General features: G+C 38.4%; 1 protein-coding gene across 1 annotated transcript in view; it reads right to left on the reverse strand.

Annotated features, from left to right (window-relative positions):
- Positions 1-22176, reverse strand: part of Adgrv1 (adhesion G protein-coupled receptor V1) — a 497830-nt gene that overhangs the window by 255781 nt on the left and 219873 nt on the right. Inside the window, exons 79-83 of the mRNA XM_021180004.1 lie at positions 17168-17352; positions 13353-13602; positions 12530-12669; positions 8695-8855; positions 727-827 (exon numbers count right to left, since the gene is read on the reverse strand). Of these exons, the coding sequence (XP_021035663.1) occupies positions 727-827; positions 8695-8855; positions 12530-12669; positions 13353-13602; positions 17168-17352 (837 nt within the window). The remainder of the gene's footprint in view (positions 1-726; positions 828-8694; positions 8856-12529; positions 12670-13352; positions 13603-17167; positions 17353-22176) is intronic.

Below are 22176 nucleotides of genomic sequence, written 5' to 3' on the forward strand. Positions count from 1 at the left end.
TCTGGGTGATAAGAGTAAACCAATGGAGGGAAACTAGACTCTGAGCTCCACAATCATGCCACAGCATTTGTGTACCTGTGCATGTATACACACACATACACACACATACACACACAAACAAACACAAATAACACAAATACACACACATACATACACACATACACACACACACACATACACCGAGAGCACAAGAAATAGTCTTCGCAGAGAAGATCACAGCAATTGGCTATCTAATAGCAAATGGTCAGCCTGAAAACAATTACTGAAAATAAAGACCACAAATTTGACAGAGAGCAAGGAGCAGTATGGTGGAAAAGTTTGGACACAAGAAATGAAACAGCAATGATGTAATTATAATCTCAAAACGTAGTTTTTTCAAATACATGTATTGAGCCTGATATTATTATTTTTGTATGCTCCTCTTCTCCATATTGCTCAAGTGCAAAGCAAGTAAGCTAATTTCAACTAAGTTGAGAAAAACTATGCATGGACAAGGATCACAGAAGCTGGGTGGTGGTGGCGTATGCCTTTAATCCCAGCACTCCAGAGGCAGAGGCAGGCGCATTTCTGAGTTCGAGGCCAGCCTGGTCTACAGAGTGAGTTTAAGGACATTGAGGGCTATACAGAGAAACCCCATCTTGATAAAACCAAAAAAAAAAAAAAAGGATCACAGAAAAGGAGACACAGCCGTCTCCTAAAGAACCACGAGTGTCATCTGTCTCCTACCTGGGTTCCTAAGCTGGCCGCCATCATGTGAGTCAGAAGCTTAGCTGCAAACATGGAGTGTCGGGCACAGAACATGTGTGAAACAACGGCCAAGCAGAGACCTGTGGAAACCAAAGAGCCCATGTGAGCTTTCATAATCCAAGAAAGATTATGTGTACAGAAGAAAAAAAATCTCTGGGACAGTTAAGCACAAAAGCCCAGCCTATACCGCAGAGCACAACCCTCTGGGAACGATTACGCTGGAATTTCAACATATCCCTTTTTTGCATGAAATATATCATCTTCATATTTATCAGTTAACCCAAGTGATAAACTTTAATTTTCCATGTTGTCTGCCATGGAAAAGGGAAGTCATAAATAAACAGCATGAAAAAATTTAATAAGCGCTTTATTTTTTCTATGTTGCTATAAGTGAGCTTGACTTTTTTTTTTTTTTTTATGCCTTTCATCCTAATTTAGACTCTGTTTTTTAAGAGTGAAAGCTTTGGGTAAATAGAAATATTTAGAAAGGTGACTAGAACTTTTTGAGCATAAAACTGTGAATGGTCCTCCAAATCCTGAAATTCCTAGCTACTCATCTCCAGCTCGCAGAGCAGATAGATGATTCCAGCAGAGCTCGCTGGGAACTTTCAGCCAACGCTGTGTTGCTGCATGTCAAAACCAGAACATTTTTTTTTATTTCTTCCACAATGAAATTAAGGATAAAGGTGTGAACTGTAGCTGGCATTATCATCTTTAAGCCTGTGTGTCTAATATAGTCTTGAAATTGCAATCCCTCTTCTTTAGCCTCCCAAGTGCTAGAATTACAGCCTCATGGTACTGGACCTTGAAGGCAGGTTATTTGCGGATATTTTCTGCCTTAAAATTTTCAGATAGTAGTTTAATAAATAGTAATTATTTATTTGTTCACAGGCTTTCTAACCACACATTTTTGTGGGTCAGTTTATTTTGTGTAGGAATCACTGAAGCCTTATAAATGTTGGCACACATATGCCACTTACTCATGTGGTTTTCATATATTACCTCATTTGATATCAATGTTGTTTTGACAAACAAGAGACGATGCAATAATTTAACATTTGGTTCTCTGAAATATTCTCTGAAATTGTGGTGTGATCTTTTAGAGTAAACCATATGTTAGAAAAAATTAAGCATTAAGCATTAAGCATCTACAAAATACCTACATGGGGTCTTCTGACTTCAGTTTCTGTTTAGAAATGCCTCTCAGAGATCAGGTTAGAGAAAATATTTTAATTATTCTTTATATTTCAATAGAGCAATAGAAACTCCCTAAGGCTTTTCATCTAAAAACTCCTCCAGGAAGTGGGGATCAATCCACTCTTAGAACAACCACCATCGCACTCTGGGACAGGCATGCAGGTGTTCCGGCAGGCAGGGCAAACATGCCCCATGTGGCAGCTCTCCTTTCTCCACTATTGGGCCTGGTGCTCACAATTCACTAATGTGTCCTTTCTGTCTCTAGGATAATCACAAATCGTTTAAAGTCCCTCCAGGTGTGTGCTTATGTGTGTATACGATATGCTGACTTAAAAGCAAGTGGTAACCACATTTTTCTTCTCATTATAAACCAGATGATCACAAGTATGTATCTCCTGCAAGTTTCCCGAGGTGAGTGGTAACAATTGAAGGCCCGAGTACCAGCCAAGGGAGGAATATGCACATTTCCTGCTCACTGTATCTCATAAGAAGAATTAAGTGACGTTTCCTTAATTTGGTGATCAATTCTCCATCATATTCCTGCTCCGTCTCAGAAATTTAGTACAATTAAGTGTGACAATCTTAAAAACATCAGATTGTGTATACGAAGCTTCGTTAAAATGCTCCCATGGCCCCTGGTTCTAGTTCAGGATTCAAAACCAGAGACAGGAAAGCAGGCTGGATTGTCTTAGCATACTGTTTCACAGTTATCTAGGTGTGCTGCTTAGGTTTTTATCTCACTTTAGCACAAGCCAGAGGGCAAGAGGGAACCTTAAATGAGAAAATGCCTCCGTCAGATTGGCCCATAAGCAAGTGTGGGGGGCATTTTTTAAAAAAATAAAGACTGATATGGAAGGGCCTTGCTATGAGGAGTACTGCTCCTGGGCGTCATTCAAAGCAGTCAGGAGGACAAAGTACCCAAGGAGATGAAGGGGTCTGCAACCCTATAGGTGGAACAACAATATGAACTAACCAGTACCCTCAGGGCTCGTGTCTCTAGCTGCATATGTAGCAGAAGATGGCCTCGTCGGCCATCACTGGGAAGAGAGGCCCCTTGGTAGTACAAACTTTATATGCCCCAGTATAGGAAAATACCAGGGCCAAGAAGTGGGAGTGGGTGGGTAGGGGAGCAGGGGGAGGGGAGGGTATAGGGGACTTTTGGGATAGCATTTGAAATGTAAATGAAGAAAATATCTAATAAAAAATTGGGGAAAAAAAAACAGCCAGGAGGGAGGGAGGGAGCGAGGGAGCAAGGGAGTGAGGGAGGGAGCAAACCAGGAAACCATAGCCTCTATGGCCTCTGCCTTGGTTCCTGCCTCCAGGTTCCCTCCTTGAGCCCCTGCTCTGACTTTCATTCATGGTTGACTGTGAGCTCTACGTTGCAATCCATACTTTGTTCTCCAAGTTGCTTTAGGTTTTATGACAACAATCTGAAACTGACTAGAACACTGGTCTATTGTTTCAATGAAGAATTCTCTTCTGCTGAGAACCTTAAGCAAGCTAGGCTCCAAACAAGACAAGCCCATCTGGCTTTGGACATGATCTAGAATACTTAATCTTTAAAGAAATAAATATTTTAGTTACTGAGTTTCTAAATCACTACATATGAATTTAAATATCCAAAGCTCTAAAACTAATATACTTAGGAAAGTAACCTTCCCTCAGTTTGGAAAATGAGTACTTATATTCAGTGTATATACTTAGCATTTACAAAGGAATATTTTCATTGCAGTTCCTTAGCTTAAATTCTTAATATAAATATTCAAATCATAAACATAGAATGTATAATGATAGAATTTCTAAAATGAAGTAAAACAAATTATAACAACTTCATGTATTACCTAAATATGCACCCGGCAGTCTTAAAATTTTATTTCTTGGCAATTCTGTAGAAGAACAATCTGCTTGCTGAGTAGTATTTCTTGTTTTCTAGCCCTATATGGATTATAGATTAGGCTGAAAGAGAAAGAGCCTTCCCTTAATCCATTGATACAAATGATTTTTTTACACATTGGAAAGAGGGACGGTAGAAACAAGCATGGCTGTTCACAAATGAATAACATTGATGACATGGGATTTAGCTAGGATGCAGATCTGAAGCAGAGATCTGTTCTTTGTCGCTATCCAACTTGACCAAAGAGCTTATGTGTATATACAATTTTGGAGTATGTGAACACATTTATTTGAATATAAATATGTTTATATGTGAGTAGGCAGAGCCAGGAGACATCATTGTTCGGTATTTACAGATGGGAAAAAATTTAATTTAGCCCCATGCAAGACAAATGTTAGTACATTTTCTACAATTTTTTAAAATGCTTATAAATATTGCATTTTCAGGTATCTGTCTACTACTCTCCCTATCCCTGCTTCCTCTAGATGAATCCTAAGGAGATCAACTTACAGCTGTCATCTTAAGTCAGTGTTGGCTCTCTGGCTTTGTTTATTTCTCACCCTTCTACCTCTTGCTACCTGTAATTCTCCGGTTTTGTTTACAAATGCTACTAAGTTGATTCTTTAAGTTTTTCTTCCATCAATGTACTTTGATTAGTGCTACTAATGAGCTAAAGATGAGAACAAAAGACAATTATCCCTGAAAAGGTCTCCAGTGGGAACGGATGTCAGCAAGAAGCCCCTTGGAGCACACAACTCCACGTGGTAGGGGAGTGATGCTTTAGCCAGAGAGAGAAGAGTCTTGATAATGAAGGAGTTCAACCTGAGCCCAAGAGCTACCCGCCTGGGGAAGTAGTTGAAATTTTCATGTGTTAAATAAAATAGAATTTAAAATTCAGTCATCTTTCAAGGATGTAGGACCATCCATGGCCAGTATATCACACATTAGACAGTCTAAAACCCTGTAATCATCACAGAAAGCCCTGTTGCAAAGAACTGTTAATTGTTCCTGAGTGAGGAAAGAATACATTGCATTTTAGAAGATTTGAATGTACAAAGTTGACACATTGAATAAATTACATCTGGTCTGCAGCACTTTGTGAGTTACTCACTTTTTTTTTCCAACAAGAAATAAGATTGAGAACACTGAATGTCAGGTGCTGTGCCCAACAATACTCAACAAGATGGACACTGGCTGGTCTCCCAGGGATTGTGTCCAATTTTGTCTGTCTCTTGTTCCAGAAAGTGCCTGGCTTATGAATGTTCACTGAACACGGTTTGGTCAAAGAGATGTCAGGGCAGCATTTTAGGTTACTTTTATAAAAGTTTCCATTCCTTTTCATGTGGATTCTGCCTTGCCACACCTGGACACTGCCAGTTTGATGCTTAAACGTGCTACAGCCATCTGAGACCACACCAGAAAAAGGCAAAGTAGTGCTGTGTGAGGAACACAGAGCAGAAAAACAAGAAAAGACAGAGTCTCTCTGCAGCATAGGCAAGGTGAGTGGGTGAGGCAGGGTCTCAGCAGCATCAATAAGGCAAAGAAGCTGGGTCCTGGCATCATAAGGGGCCTAATTGTTCATTCTGGGAGCTAAGTCAACATGAGATGCTTTCAGGGTCTCCTCTCATGTGCAGCCCAACTCATGCCAAATAAAACTCCTTTGCAGGTACTGCTAGATAAACCTATCACCTAATGCTGGGCCAAGCATTTTAGAACATTTAAGTGACTTTCATCTAGATTTATCCCGTCAAACTCTTCTTTTTAAAGTTCTATGTGTTTTCCTTGGGGATAAGACATCATTTAATTGAATGAAATTATTTTGATAGCACACTCCTCCACAATCATAATAGGTATCTCAAGACAATGGTTCCTGAAAATCTGAACTTGATGTTTCTAAAGGAATTTGACCAAAATTTTAAAACTAACACTTTAGGAGAACAATTTTGAGATGAATGCAATTGTGTTCAGATTTAACTTAATTATTGGGGTTCTGTTTCTCTGGCCACCCCATCCCTATCCCCTTGTGTGCACTCTGAGTTGCTTCATAATGACTTCTGTCACTATCAGAAATCTTTTCAGAGCTGGTTGGTTTTTGTTACCTTGAACATTTAACAGCATTTCAGCTTTCAGAGGAGAAAAAAAGGCACACCTTGAGAAGTTTGCTGTTCTATACAAGATTGAACAAAAGAATGGTCATCTTCAAATAATTTTTATTTACTTTCTTAACCTATAAGGCTTATATTTAGCCACTTACAAATTACTATTTAATAAGGAATTGACATTTTGTGGGCATTCACACACTTAGTATTCTATTTTAAGTAGATAGGATAATTAGCCAATTAACCAAGGACATTTTAGTTAGTGAAATATGTTAAAGCAAGCAACACCAATATGAGATCAGGCCTGCCTCTAACAGGGCAGATCCACTGGCATCACGGGATACTAAACTATAGACACGCTGAGTTCACTCAGTCAGTTAAAGTGAAAAAGAACTACACAATGACTGTTGCAGTATCTTGTTAATGTTGTAAGATTATAGAACTTTGTTAAAAGAGGCAGTCAGGAAAAATCCAATTAGACCATCATCTATATGGGATAGCATTCTAAGAGCTACAAAAAACACCCAAGACGATCTGCACTCACTGTCACCCAGGAGGTAGCACGTATGCACCTCAAGCCTGGCTGGTCTTACTAGTAATTAAATCGGATTCTGACATTGTTACCGGAAACCATCTTAATTTACACTTCTCCAAAGTCATCTCCATGGAGAGCCAAAGAATGCACACAGCCCCTTTTCATTGCATATTCCTTTTTTATCTCTTTCACGTCAAGGAATAGCCTTGAGCTCCTTTTCTTGTATTTGGCAAACCTGGAAATTTCCAGGTGTGTCCTCCCCACTTCACCTCTCTAAATCGAGGGTTTCTAAGCCTCTCTTGCCCTTCACCCACATCTTAAACTGTCAGCATTTAAACCTTTCTGCTCAGGACGAGGAAGCAGAACTACAAGACATACTGGCCCAAACATCCTAGAATTTATTGAGACTAAAACTGATAAGGAGGCCAGCTCCTGTGAATGTGTGCATTATTGCACTCCTGAAAAGAACCAGTTAACTATTACCAAACTAGAGCCATTCCATTTGGCCTGATCCAAACTATACTTTATGTGCATGTAGGAAACATCAAGTTGTCTTTTCTAATTTCTGAAGGCACATCAAGGAATGGGCATTGGTTCTAATGAAGAGAAAATGGTGGCAAAAACAGAATTTTAAAGCCTTACTTATCAAACACCTGAATACAAGAGGAGACAGATTCATAATTGCAGTGTCTTGACCCTGATCCCAAGTCAAAGGTACCAATATGGATGCTGGCATTTAAGATCTCAAGCACATGAACAGGTCAATGTCTCCTTTTCTGCACCAAGATAGAAAATGCAGCATGGCCGCCAGATCTCCAAGGACACGCTCACCCTCTGCCATGTCTACATGAAACTGGCAAAACCTCTTTTCATGTTCAATGTTTCTATAAAGCAGGAGATCCCTGGAGGTAACAGCAATACTTCAATTTGTTTGTAAAATAATATTTAGACTTTTATTACAATATAGTTAAGCAATTATTTCACTACTCTATGAAGTTTCATTGATTAAAAATATGCCACTATTGAAGTACAAGAGTCCCTCTAATTTTGGAACTATATTCACCTAGAAGGATTTATTGTGTAAGAAATGTCATCCATCCTTTATGAAAAATATTATGAATAGGAGGTTCTTTAATTTTTGTGATGGAATCTAAGACTCAAAATTCATATGCCATAAGGAAAGTTATAACTATGTAAAATTAAATTATACTGGAAACACTTAACAACTAAGCCAGGAATAATAATTAGTTACTGACTTTATCTCCAAAAAGACTTTCTAATGAATAAAATTTACTAGGTAGATTATTGGTACACTATATTTAGAAAGATAGTCCCTCTCAATAACAGACAAACCATCACTAAAGCAGAATATCAGCTGTGTGTGAGTTACTTACTACCCTGAAATGCACGCAGACTTGTAATCATAAGTACATTGAGGGTAGTAATTCTATGGTATATCAACTCATAAAATCAATAATTTACTCCAGTTCCTACAACTAGCCAATGACCACATCAGGGCTTGAACTAAGGCAATCTGGCTGCAAAGTTATGGTTAGTCATTATCCCATACCAAGTTATGTGCATAGCATATTGTTCCTAGAGACAATGTGTGGAGTACTTTACAAAGGAAAATTGGGTAGAGCAAAAGTGGAGCTAAGGCTTGAAGTAGTGTAAGAATGTGTCATTCTTCTCCACCCAACTGCACAGCATGGGGGAATATGTCTATAGTTAGGTTGTATGGAAACAGTTTGATAGACATTAATAAAGTCCAAGTTCCTATGACTTCAATAAAAGAGGGATTACATATGTTGAGTGGAAGATAATTTCTATCATAGGATTTGATATGTTTAGAGTTCTAAAGTTGAAGACTGCCAATCAACTGATGGGGAAGACTATCTCTTTAATTGGAAACACAAAATCTTTATGTGTACTGACTTCTGTCATCCCAATGTTCTAACTGTAGAGCCTGAGTTCTAAAGCACAATACACCATGAACAGTTCCCTTTCCTATTACCTTGCCTCCAGCTTACACTGTATCCCATACTGTTCATGAGTTAACAGAGGCAGTCATCCGTAAATGTTGGTTGTATTCATTAATGATTAAAACAACAGGACACTGCTGCATTACAGTACGTTCACATATTACATACACAAAAGAACTATGGGAAAGGTTCCTTCTCACATAGATTTAAAATGCATGACTTAGAAACGCTGCAACTGACCTGAGATGCATATCAAGCCAGCAGAGAAAAAAGCTTCATTGTATGATGACAAGTTGTCAGTCTGGGCGTAGACAGCATACACAGACATGTGTGAGCAGGCACATTCCACATAGTCCGAAGCATCTTCAACCACTTTGCAAAACTGGCTGTCAGACAACCAGCTAGAACAAAACACAATAGTCACTGATCTTTCAATAATATTTCAAAGATGTTAGGATTGTTTTAAAAGGAAAAATAACTAGCTGAAATTAAATGTTCTTTCCTCAAGACTTGAGCAGACTACATTTTCCAGAAGAAACACTGGAAAGAACATCTTGTTCAGGACATGACCCAACAGATTCCACCAAGACACCTTTAGAAGCAGTGTGCATAACAACCACACCTGCCAGGGCGTTTGCTGTACCAAGGAAGTTAGCCCTCCCAGCAACTGTGCAGCAGCCTTACCTATCCTAAAACAAATGTGCTTTTCTCTGTCATTCAAAATTTCCCACTGCTCTGAATAGCCATCCCATGTGTGAATCCTGACAGATCGGTGTAGCCATGGCGTCTATGGATCCCAAAAGACCATCAGAGCCATGGCTTATGGTGTGTGGTTCCCTATATTACAGCACAGCTGTCTTAGGGTTTCTATAGCTACAACAAAACACCATGACCAAACATCAAATTGAGGAGAAAAGGATTATGTAGCTTACACTGGCCTGGTTGGAGGAGCTGTGTCACCAGGAGTGGGCTTAAAGGTTTCAAAACCCCATGCCAAGCCTAGTCTTTCTGCCTGTCTCTGTCTCTCTGTTTCTCTCTCTGTGTCTTCTCTGTCTCTCTCTCTGTCTCTCTGTCTCTCTCTCTCTCTCTCTCTCTCTCTCTCTCTCTCTCTCTCCATCTTACAGACAAGATATAAGCTCCCATCTTCTGCTCCAGTGCCATGGCAACCTGCTCCCTGCCATGCTCCCTCCCATGATGGGAATTAAGTCTAACCCTCTGAAATTGTAAACAGGTCCCAAATTAAATACTTTCTTTTGTAAGTTGCCTTGGTCATAGTGTTTCATCATAGCAAAAGACCAGTAACTAACATATATGCTTGCCTATGAGTCCCTCCACATATTTTCTTATTTGCATTTTGAGTCATGTATGATAAATACATTTTATAAGGAACTTCAAGTATGTCTCTCAGGGAAGTTAATCTTACTGTCAATCAGTGGCTGCTTCTTGAATACATTCTTTTCAATAATTTTGATACCATTACTTTTCTAATGATGTAAAACTTAAATGTGGTACATTTACACAATGGAGTACTAGACAGCTATTAAAAACAATGAATTCATGATATTCTTAGACAAATGATCTGGAGGATATCATCCTAGTGAGGTAATCCAATCACAAAAGAACACACATGATATGCACTTACTGATAAGTAGATATTAACCCAGAAGCTCAGAATACCTAAGATACAATTTGCAAAACACATGAAACTCAAGGAGAAGGAAGACCAAAGTATGGACACTTCCCTCCTTCTTAGAAAGGGGAACAAAATACCCATGGAAGGAGTTACAGAGACAAAGTTCAGAGCAGAGACTGAAGGCATGAGCATCCAGAAACTGCCCCACCTGGGGATCCATCACATAAACAACCACCAAACCCAGACACTACGGCAGATGCCAACAAGAGCTTGCAGACAGGAGACTGATATAGCTGTCTCCTGAGAGGCTCTTACAGTGCCTGACTAATACAGAAGTGGATACTCACAGTCATCCATTGGATGGAATACAGGGTCCCCAGTGAAGGAGCTAGAGAAAGTACCCAAGGAGCTGAAGGGGTTTGCAGCTCCCTAGGAGGAACAACAATATGAACTAACCAGTAACCCTAGAGCTCCCTGGGACTAAACCACCAATCAAAGAAAATACACGGAGAGAAAACTCATGGTTCTAGCTGCATATGTAACACAAGATAGCCTAGTGGGTCAACAATGGGAGGAGAGGCCCTTGGTCCTGTGAAGGTTCTATGCCCCAATATAGGGGAATGCCTAGGCCAGGAAGTGGGAGTGGGTGGGTTGGGGAGCAGGGGGAGGGGGAGAGGATAGGGGTTTTTTTGGAGGGGAAACTAAGAAAGGGGATAACATTTGAAATGTAAATAAAGAAAATATCTAATTAAAAAAATTGTTTAAAAAATGATGTAAAACCAGAGACAAAATCTGGAACTGTGACGAAAGGATGGACCATCTAGTGATTGCCATATGCAGGGATCCATCCCATAATCAGCTTCCAAATGCTGACACCATTGCATACACTAGCAAGATTTTGCTGAAAGGACCCAGATATAGCTGTCTCTTGTGAGACTATACCGGGGCCTAGCAAACACAGAAGTGGATGATCACAGTCAGCTATTGGATGGATCACACGGCCCCCAATGGAGGAGCTAGAGAAATTACCCAAGGAGCTAAAGGGAACTGCAACCCTATAGGTGGAACAACAATATGAACTAACCAGTACCCCGGAGCTCTTGTCTCTAGCTGCATATGTATCAAAAGATGGCCTAGTCAGCCATCACTGCAAAGAGAGGCCCATTGGACTTGCAAACTTTATATGCCCCAGTACAGAGGAACCCCAGGGCCAAAAAGGGGGAGTGGGTGGGTAGGGGATTGGGAGGGTGGGTATGGGGGACTTTTGGGATAGCATTGAAAATGTAAATGAGGAAAATACCTAAAAAAAAAATTATAAAAAAAAAATGATGTAAAACTTCTTAATTCAAAATGCAGATTTCTTCTTAAAACTTCCATTATGCATTAAATGAGGATTAAAGATTATTTATGAATTATTATTATTCTTTGACTTACAATGGAGTGGACTGTTAAACACACTGCTTATTTTAAAATGTTTGGTGCAGATGTCTTTACTCTACCGAGCCCACCGATCACTACAGCTTAGCAATGCAACATACTTGCTTCCATCCCCTCATGTTCATGTTGCTAAGAGCCATGGCTCAGTGCCACTCTTCAGCATCATGAGAGAACATCATATTGCATATCATATGTGGGGAAGGTCAGAGTTCAAAATGTGAGCGGTTTCCATATAGTGCATCACTTTTGCATAAGCTTCAGGTATGAAATTGATAAGTTGAACCACCATATAAGGAGACCTTTCTGTATCAGGTTTAAGATCCAGCATCGGGCATTAGGAATTTCTATTCAAAATGTTTCATTGCAGGGAAAGAGAAACTAACCCAAATGGATTGTTTGGTTTTCCTGTCAGCTAAAACTTCAGTAATAATCAAAATCTCATGGCTGACATAGACAATTGACCCCTCTCCCAACATGACTGGACCACACAGCACTATCCCGAGGTTTGAGTGATAGTAAGTTCTTCAACCCAACTCCAAAGACCAAAGAGACTCAAAGAAACACTCAACCTCCTGTTTATGCTATTATCTGGACTTATTGCCCAAATGGACTTTAAGTCAGCGGTGAACAAGAATTCTTAAACCCTGTTGATCCCTCTCAACGTAAGGCTCAGACACTGAACCACAGATGTTAGGGGTGTAGAAAGGAATTTTCTTTCATGTGTAACAAATTAACAGGTAGGTTCAGAAAATTACTGAATAGTACTTATAACATAACCCTTGAGAATAGCTATAATGAAGAAAGAATACTATATTGTACACAGAGTTCTACTACCAACAGAATCCCCATTGGAATGCCAGACTGCTTTTGTTACTCATTAACAGACGATATTGCTCGCCAGTCTGACGCCTTCCTTGAGGCTGCTGTCTATGGACAGTATAAGCAGGTGCAATGCTTTCAGGTAGGGAAGCAGCAAACACTGATCATAAGATTTATCAGTAATACCTGGCAGCTGCCTGATTCCAGAGGAGACACCGAGATGTATGAGGAACAACTCTAGGCTCAGCTGCATGAATCCTGTAGAGAACCTCATTGTTGTTAGGCAGAGGTTGTGCACTCTGACCTTTCACATTCAAAGACAATACCTATAATGTCAGAAGAAATAAGAAATTTAATGGCAATTTTCCAATTCACATTAGAACAGAGTCTGCCAGTTGGAACCAGACTCCATTCCTCAGGTACTTAGCGCCTGCAGTGTTCTCTTCAGTCCCACGAGCTGGCTCACTTCCAGACTCTGACTGGCTTTTCCCTGTCACAGCTTAGCTTTGCCAACTCCACATTTTAGTCTTTAGCTGACAGCACCCACTGTAAGTATCATAAGCTGACTTCCTTAAAAGATAGGTATGTGCCAAGATATTATAGCAAGAAAAGCTCTAGTTATACTTTGTTGATACATACACACACACACACACACACACACACCCCACAAAACAGAAAGTAAACTTTTCCACCTACATTTGAAGCCCAAAATTCTACAAATGGCTTATGAAGAGAGAAAAATTTTCATGTACCTGACCCCCCCCCCGAAAAAAAAGTCTAATCAAATGTGTTCCAAATTTGTCTGCTAAAGGAAAATAAAATAAAATATCAGTTGATTTTTTTTTTCAAGACAGGGTTTCTCTTTGTAGCCCTGGCTGTCCTGAAACTCACTCTGTAGACCAGGCTGGCCTTGAACTCAGAAATCTGCCTGCCTCTGCCTCCCAAGTGCTGGGATTAAAGGTGTGCACCACCACTGCCCAGCGGTTGATTTTTTAAAATGAGAGATTACCTTGTCTTTTAGGGCAGGAAGGTTGTCTCCTGCTATGAACCACTGCTGGCTGCTGTACTCCACAAACTGAACTAATGTGCATGTATTTTTCCCATCCAGCATTTCTGCCTCAGGAACATCCAGTAACCTCTCTGGAATTTGAATGTAATCACCTTCCTTCCCTTCAAACTTGTGTCCATTGATCTGTTGAGGGTTCCAGTGAAGAGCCAGAATTGACAAATATGGGCAACTGTCAAGGATGGTTTTGCTTCTACAAGAGAAAAACAAGTCTTTGTTGAGTTGGCAGGTATTTGTATCAATATATCAGGTTGTATTTGCTGTAATGTTGAAATTGAGAATTTTCTCTTCTTGTAGAAGAATGACAGGACAAATCCCAACACTAAAAAGCCATCTGCTTTTGGTTTGCATGTGATTCTTACATCTCTCCACATCCCTGTGCCTGATCTTTTTTTGTAACCTAAACCAGGAGTGTCTGGGAGCTGTTACACACTTATCACAATACAATCTGCGGCTTGAAATGTACTTTTCTGTGTCAGTCACAGGCTGGAGTAGAACAGGGTGAAGAGAGGGTATTCCATCAGAGTGGAGCCTTTTGTTCCATTTAGAATCATTCAGGACATACCACCACAGCTCGGTTTCCATTCCACCTCTATGGCATGCCTGCCAGCACATCAGAACCTTAATACAGCCATCCAGCTGGTAAGATAACAGCCCTTGATACGTCTGATTGCTATTTTTTTCACAGCCCTTGGAGATAATAAAATTGTTAAATTGTTTTCTAATCTCAATGTGAGTTGAATGAATGCGGACTGGGTTTAAAGTCCAGGTGATACTCCAGCCACGGTAAGGCAAAATCGTTACATACAATACTTATGATTCAAGGAATGTGAATCTCTAACTATTTCCCCTAAAATCTGTTCTTGGATTCAACATCTTTGCATTAGTGAGCAGATAACCAAAATAAAATAAATATGAAACTGGCCTTCGAAAAGGTTGAGAGTATGTTAAAGGTTCTATCTGCCACAATGGATGTAGAGTATGCAGATTGATTGTGGATCAAAATGATACTCTGCTAAGACCTACAGCATGAGAAAGGTTTATGCTTTCTAAGCATAAAAGGTAATGTTAAGGGAAAGATGTGAGATGAGAAAGAGCAAAAGGGGAGCCTTTTCCTCAAGCTACCGGTCCTGTCTCTTGCAAGTTTCTTCCAAGGCTTACATGACAGCCTTTCAAGTGTTGAGTATTGGCTGTATCAGACACCCTGAAGGGCATGCCTGGAGTTGACCAGGTCAGCAGTACTTGATATGGATGCCATGATATGCTGGGTTGTTTGGTTTGTTTTTGTGGTTATTTTTTGTCTTTTCTGATTTTGGTTTGGTTTGGTTTGGAGGGTAGGTCTTTTGGAAAGAGAAAAAAAAAAACATGAAGTTGGGTGGGTAAACTTCAGGGGAGGGGAAAGAATAAGTGCAAAATATATTATATGAAAAACATCTGAAATAACTTTACATTATAACAAAATGAATAAACAAATAAATAAATACAGTGGTCACTAGCTTTGATGTTCTATCTTGAATCTACCCATTTATCTAGGATACTATGTTTCTGTGTCAAGCCTCCTATGTAAAAACCTCCATTTGTATGGGACCCATATACCTCTACAACCTTGTCAAAATCCCTTTCTTAATCATCTCTCCATTCAGCCCTCCATATCAAACACTGTTCTAGCCCAGACAGAACTCATTGCTAGGCAAAAAAAAAAAATAAAAATAACTACCTACAAGCTAATTGGCATTGTTTTTAGTTGGTTTCCAAGTGGTTTTCATCACTATTATTCTTGCTCAATTCTCAAGTTCTCCCCTCTCAGAAGATGCACTTGATGCCAAAGCTGGTGTATCAAGAATTCAAGCAAATTTAACTTAGCATAGTTAGCCTTTAAGAAAACAAACCAAATGTGACGCCATTTCTTTTTTTTTTCTCTTCTCTTAGCTACTAGCCTCTGAAGTTTCTCCCTTTTTAGCTTTCTTCTGTTCTTCAGTACCCTCCTCTCTCTCTCTCTCTCTCTCTCTCTCTATATATATATATATATATATATATATATATATGAAAGTATATATTAAGAATATATCAAAATTCTCTCTCATACACATACACACACACACACACACACACACACACTATATTCCAAGCACATTTTGTGGTCTCAATGCAAACAACTAACCCATGTGGGAAGTTTCTGTAGCCAGGATTAGACATATGTAAATGGCACTAAGTTTGAACTGTCTGGCATTATCTCAGGTGGATATTTAGGAACCATGGTAAGAACTAGAGAGAAGATGTCCTGAAAGAGGGTTGTGTGAGGGTTTTCTGATTCTTCAATGATTTTCCCATTAGGAAAATATCAGTCCCTAGCACCCATTAGCAGGTTTTAAAGGAGTTCGGCACAAGGAGATGTGGGATGGCTCCCAGCTTCCCCATACCCTGGCATGGATCTGTAATGAAATTTGAGCTCTAAGTTTGTTTTTATTGCACTCTTGTGACTACACAGCCTGGTAGCCAGGAGGGAATATGGAATCAAGCAGGCCTATGGCTAAGCGTGAGATTCATCATGCACTACTACTCATTTGAACTTTGTCAACATGAGCAGGACTGTAGCTCTCAGTTTCTGAATATGTAAATATGAATCATAAGAGCACCAACTGAACCTTTCAATAGCTTATCTAATGTGAAGATTCATAAAATATGCATACGATATACACCAACTTTTATACATGAGCCTTATATACTTTTCAGTATCGCTCTGTTTCTAACTATGAAATAGCCATCCACATTATTCAATTTAATGCAGTCTAGTTATATCAAGGATATAATTAATATCATCAATGTTCTCTGTATTTTACACCTTGTCTTTCATATACAGTTTGCTGTTTTGAATTCATGTATCTACAATCTAAGAACTAATATTCAGAATTATGTAACCAACTCTTTTCTTTGTTAGTTTGACAGAACTCATTATTGAAATGACTAAAGATTACTGAGACTTACTAAACACTGATGATAATTTTTTACTGAAAAAAGTAATAAAGTTAATGTGTATAAAAATATCCTTAAACATATACCTATTACATAGTAATAAAATGACATTTATTGTTTTCAGGTAGGGTATATCAGCAACATGAAAATCAAGTTGGATTTTAATTTCTGCCCATATTCTAATGTCAGTAGATTTTAGTCTGTCAAATACAAATAAGGTATTTTTAAATCTTTAGACTACAATAATCACATTTAGATTATGAATGCAATTTTTATATCCTTGTACATAAAAAATATTAACACATGGCTACATAATTAGTTATATAGTTAATAATGACCATGAGCTACATGCTATTTTCTTTCTCTTGCAAGCTTCCTGCTATAGAACTCCAGCCACAAAAAATCCCTAAAGTTTGAGAACTTCCCCCCAGTAGATGAAACATCTGGGACTTAGGGCAGCATAAATCATAGCACCAAGGCTGGGAATCAGTGTCTTTTCTCCTCACAATGTGATTTCCACACACTAAATAAAAGCAGGGGCAGACAAGATGATATTTTATTCTTAAAGATGCTTTTAAACAAGAGCACTGTGGTGTTGATGGTACACATTCATTTTTTGTTGCCAGGGCTGCCATTTTCTTCTAATAATTGCATTCATTAGCCAGTAGATGCAAAGCACCAACCATGTGCTCCATGTATCATCTCAATCTCAACTTGCATCATGTACTGCTTGTAAGCCATGAGGAAATCCATTTCAGACACTGATAATTTTACAAAATACTTACTTTTCACCAGGGGACCCACAGGTAACATCGGTCAGCAGAGAAAAGGCAAAATGCTCAGCCACCTCCACAAAGTGGCTGAATCCCCTAGTGTCTTTGCGCTTTGGGTTAATTAGAACACAAAGGAGTTCATACAAAAGAGTTCTGCTTTTGATACTGAAAGCTTGATTTCTTCCTTCCATTGTTATCTGAAAAATAAATCTAAGAATTAAATTGTGTATTCAACAGTCTACTTTTTAGGATATGTATAATATATACATTGTATATGTTTTCTATTAATAATCATTGACAGTGACTATAAATGTGTCTTTTATTTGCCAAATGTAATTGTAGTCTCAGAGGCTGAATAAGCTCACCCTTTCTAGTTTTTTCTAAACTCTGGCTGGCTGGTTCAACTCAGGTGTTCTGACTCAAACTCCTCTCCAAACTGACTTTTCACCATGTGGATGAAATCTTTCTGTCAAATCTTTCTTTGATTCATCACTTTGACTGCTCCTCAATTAGCCATCACTTTAAAAAAATGGCTGCTTTCTTCTACAAACTAACTTTACCTTCACTGTTTGGAATTAAAGATGTGCACTACTGCCATGTCTATAGTCCACCTAGAGGGACTAAAAGTGTGGGCCTGTCTGGTTTCCAGCACGGTCACACAGACCAAGAAAGTCTTTGGATGGGATCTACTGCCAGAGCAGCCATGTTGCTGGATAAAATTTTCTCTACATCTGACAAAGATGGAAATATGAAGAATTGAAAATAGTATCAAAATTATATTTTAAATATAACCATTTCCATCCAAAAGGCATGGGTGATCATTGACAAAGAAAAGAAATAATCATTAAAATACTTTCTATTTACTTAAAGTATTTAAGCATTTAAATACTTAAATATTTAAATACTTAAAAGTATTTAAGTATTACTTAATGTCCTAAATAGTGACAACTATCCTTTAAATTAGCTGCAATAGTTAACATCATGAATTAAAATAAGTCACAGTTTTAAATCTACTCCAAGAAATCATTATTTCTTAACTGAATGAACAAGGGAATAATTATCTCAAAAATATGTCATAGCAGAGATAAGATTACTTTTAATTATCTGTGTTTTGATGAGCAAATGGCAACTGCCATATAACATTAAAGTACAAAATCACACCAAATGAGAAAATTCTCTCCAGTTAAGACCACTCAAGGCATCCTAGAAAACATAGCCTTTTCAAATGTGATTTCCTACCTTAAAAGAAGTTTCTATTGGGAGAGCAAGGACAATATTATTGTTCCTTCATATTATAATATATCTGGAAAATCTGAGACTTCTAATTCATCAGTTTATAATTCATCCATTGTGCCTTCAGCCCTGCCCCCCACACTATCACTCTCTGTGATTTATTATAATAATCAAGTCATGATATACTTGAAACAATTGCCTTTTTTCCTAGCAAGAGAACTTAATGAAGGCATACTCATGTTATCCTACTTTTTTCCAGCTTTGTAATCTCGCATTTTTAAACTCACATGCAAACTCAAGATCTGAATTTATGAGACTATCCATTTTGAAGATAAAAGAACATTCCACAGGAAAAATCTGATTCAAATAAGAATACAAATTTGATAGTACAATTACAAATGAATAGTACATGGACTGTTGGGTACAGAAGCAAGAGCACCAAATAAGACAAACAAAAGACAAGCTCAAGAGACTCTCTCAGAACTCAGAAAGCTGACTAACAAATGAGATGATCTTAGGATGAATCCCTAAGATACGCCATAAGAAAGCAGGTGGAAGAGAAGATAACAGATCCTTAATGAGCAGCACAAGTTATTTAAGCTTACAGGTGCAGAAATTATTTTATATCTGAGAAAAAATTTAAAAGTCAACATAATATTATTTCCAGAGCTATGAAATTACAATGGGCAATAGATGAGAAGTAACCAGGAATGGAGAAGCAAAGTTCATCTTGACATTAAACATTTCTGAAAGAAAATGTCAGAACCGTATGTGCACATTTTAAGAATTAAGGTTTGTACCCAAGAATTAGACAGCTGTTCAAGCTTGTATTTATGCTCAAGGGAAACAGGAAGTTCACTTAAGTAAAGTAACAACAACTGACCCATTCTTCTAACACTGGGTTAGTATAGGTATACTGTTACTCTCAATAATTTACAAAACTTCTCTAATCTGATAGATCATAGGCAGATCTTATTGTCATCTTTATTCCCAGATAATAAAGCTGGGGCAGAAAGAACAAACAACTTGACACAGGGCATGAGGCTTGGTTATTGGCCAAGCTCAAAACACGTTGGCCAGCATCTGCACCAGCTTGCAGTGTCCCCTGCTACTTCTCAGACTGTGACAGCACAACTTGAGTTAGTCCACTAGCAAGTCTGTAAAAACATTAAGTGAACTGCAAATGGAGCCTCACGTATTCCTAAACTAAATCACATTAGAAACATCTGCACTACAAAACATAAGATGATAGAAGCAAACACTTTGCCTCAAAATTATCAAACTTCATTTACAAATCAGTAAAGACAGGAACTTCACATGGGAAAACCTTAAGAAGCTTTCAAGAGAAAAATGACAATGAAGAACCATTTTGGATGTGCATGAGGGTGTAGTCTATCAGGCTCCAGAGAACATGCTAGTCCTGTGCTTGTATAGATGTTGCAGAATACAACATCAGAACTCCTGACTCTACTTCTACCAAGCTATAATAACCAGAAAGATGAAACTGATAAAATAAAAATATATATATGATATCAAATACTACAGGGGCTTGGACTCTGATATTGTTATTAAGGCACTGGAAATAACTGGGGTTTTTCCACACCTGGGAAAGTCAGGAGTCAGAAATATTGTTATGCCAAAGACTGTCTGAGCCCACAGATGGGCTTTATCTAGGAAATCTGTATAGAGTCTTTTGTTATTCTTTTTAGTACAACAGTGTTCACTTCAAATAAAAAAACAGAATGCTACTTCCAATGTACAAATTTCCATGTAGTATTCATTGGAAGAAGCATTCATGTTGGACAGATACATCATCAAAGTACTTAGAACCTGAGAGAAAATGTCAAACATAGTCACTTAGAACATATGGTCATACAACATTTTATCCAGCACGTGGAAGCTCTAGTCTGTGTTAAAGTTGAGGATGGATCACTTTTTTATTTCCTGTGGTGAGCACTTTATTATGTATTGCTGGCTCTCTTTGAATTTCAGACCATGAAGAGTAACTCTCTGCTCTTAGTGCATCTCAAATGAAGTGTTAGTGATGATGTTAAACTTAAAATGCATTGCTCGCCTGAAATTCATACATTAAGTAGTCACCCTTTGTTTTTATTTGCTAAATAATAGATAAGAATGATGCAGGTTATCTATATGTGGATATATGCACATCAGTCATTAACTGAAGACTCCTTTTGTCTTACTATGTAATGATGTCTAAAACAAAAACTACACTTTTGACAATATAGTCATGAGTGTATCACAAAGGGCACATTCTGATTTTACCATCAAGACTATGCTCCCACAAATCTCCATGTTCATCCACTGTGTACACAGGCTATGCAACACTGACTGCCACTCCCAGGAAAACCTGCAAGGAATTGTACTGGATAATGCATGCAATTATATATATGGCATTTGTGTATTCAAACATAGGAAAGGTACAGTTAAAACAGTAATTAATAGAGGGCTTATGGTTTCTTTTTACTATTGTGAAAACACTTCTGCACACACAATTCATTGTTGACTGAACCAATGTGTGACTAGCCCCACTTGAATGGCTGTTCTTTTTCCAATTTTTAAAATAATAGTGCTGAAATAAACCTTCATATTACACACATATTTGCACAAATGTTCCCATTTCTTACTCTAAAACACAATTCTCGCTAGATAGTCATAGGTTGAACTGTGAACACAGGTTGAATGAGCATACAATTAGGAGCTCTGACTTAAGAATCCCAGAGTGGTTTAAACTCTTTTCCAGCCAAATGTAATGGCTTATTTAATAAAGGTCACCAATGTTCAAAACAAAATAATGACCTATGATATTGTGCTATTTGACAATTTTATGGAAATAAGTTTTGATGTGAGCATGGGCCTTACATTGAAACACTTGCTGTAAGTATTGACTGAGGTGTTTTTAGACACAGTCTCACTATGCAGCCCAGATGAGCCTTAGACTACTTCTCAGCTGCCCCTGCCTCCACCTCCTGACTCGACAGCTACAATGTTGGAACATGCCCCCATATCTAAATTTTTATTTACTTTTCTGCATATATGTCTGTGTGCCATGTGTGTGCCTGGTGCTCATAAAACCAGAAGAAGGTATCAAATCCCCTGGAACTGGAGTTATAGCCAGTTGTGAGCCACCACGTGGGTGTTGGAAATTGAACCCTGGTGCTCTGGAACAGCAGCTAGTGCTCTTAACTGCTGAGTCATCTCTCCAGTCCCCTGTCATATTTCATTTAAAGTGTTGCATTTTGACTGATGACAATACATGGTTGTAAAATATAACTTAATGAGGAAAAAAAGAGCAGCAGAATTCCCTCCTACCAATTTTTCCTCTAAATATTTGAGATCTTCTTCTTTATATTCTAAAATATAGTGTCTACACATGGCTTCTCTCTTTTTGGTCAAGATCAACTTACTATTGTCCCATCTGTTTTATTACTCGAAGTTTAAATATCACTATTCTTTTGTATGAACTCTATCTTTAGGGTGTTCTCTACAGAAAAATGGCAGCCACCTCTCTGTGCTTTACAAAGGATTGCCATAATCTTTTCTTTATATGCTTGATAATTTTCTATTCCTCAGACATCTGTATATCAAGGCTTTGTCTGCACATATGCCTTGACCACGTGTGTGCCTGATGCCTACAGAAACATGCTGAATAGGAATGATATTCAAATATCCCACTGACGCATGAAACTCAAGAAGAACGAAGACCAAAGTGTGGACACTGTGCCCCTTCTTGGAATTGGGAACAAAACACCCATGGAAAGAGTTACAGA

This window comes from Mus caroli, chromosome 13 (assembly GCF_900094665.2).
Source record: "Mus caroli chromosome 13, CAROLI_EIJ_v1.1, whole genome shotgun sequence".
Taxonomy (NCBI): domain Eukaryota; kingdom Metazoa; phylum Chordata; class Mammalia; order Rodentia; family Muridae; genus Mus; species Mus caroli.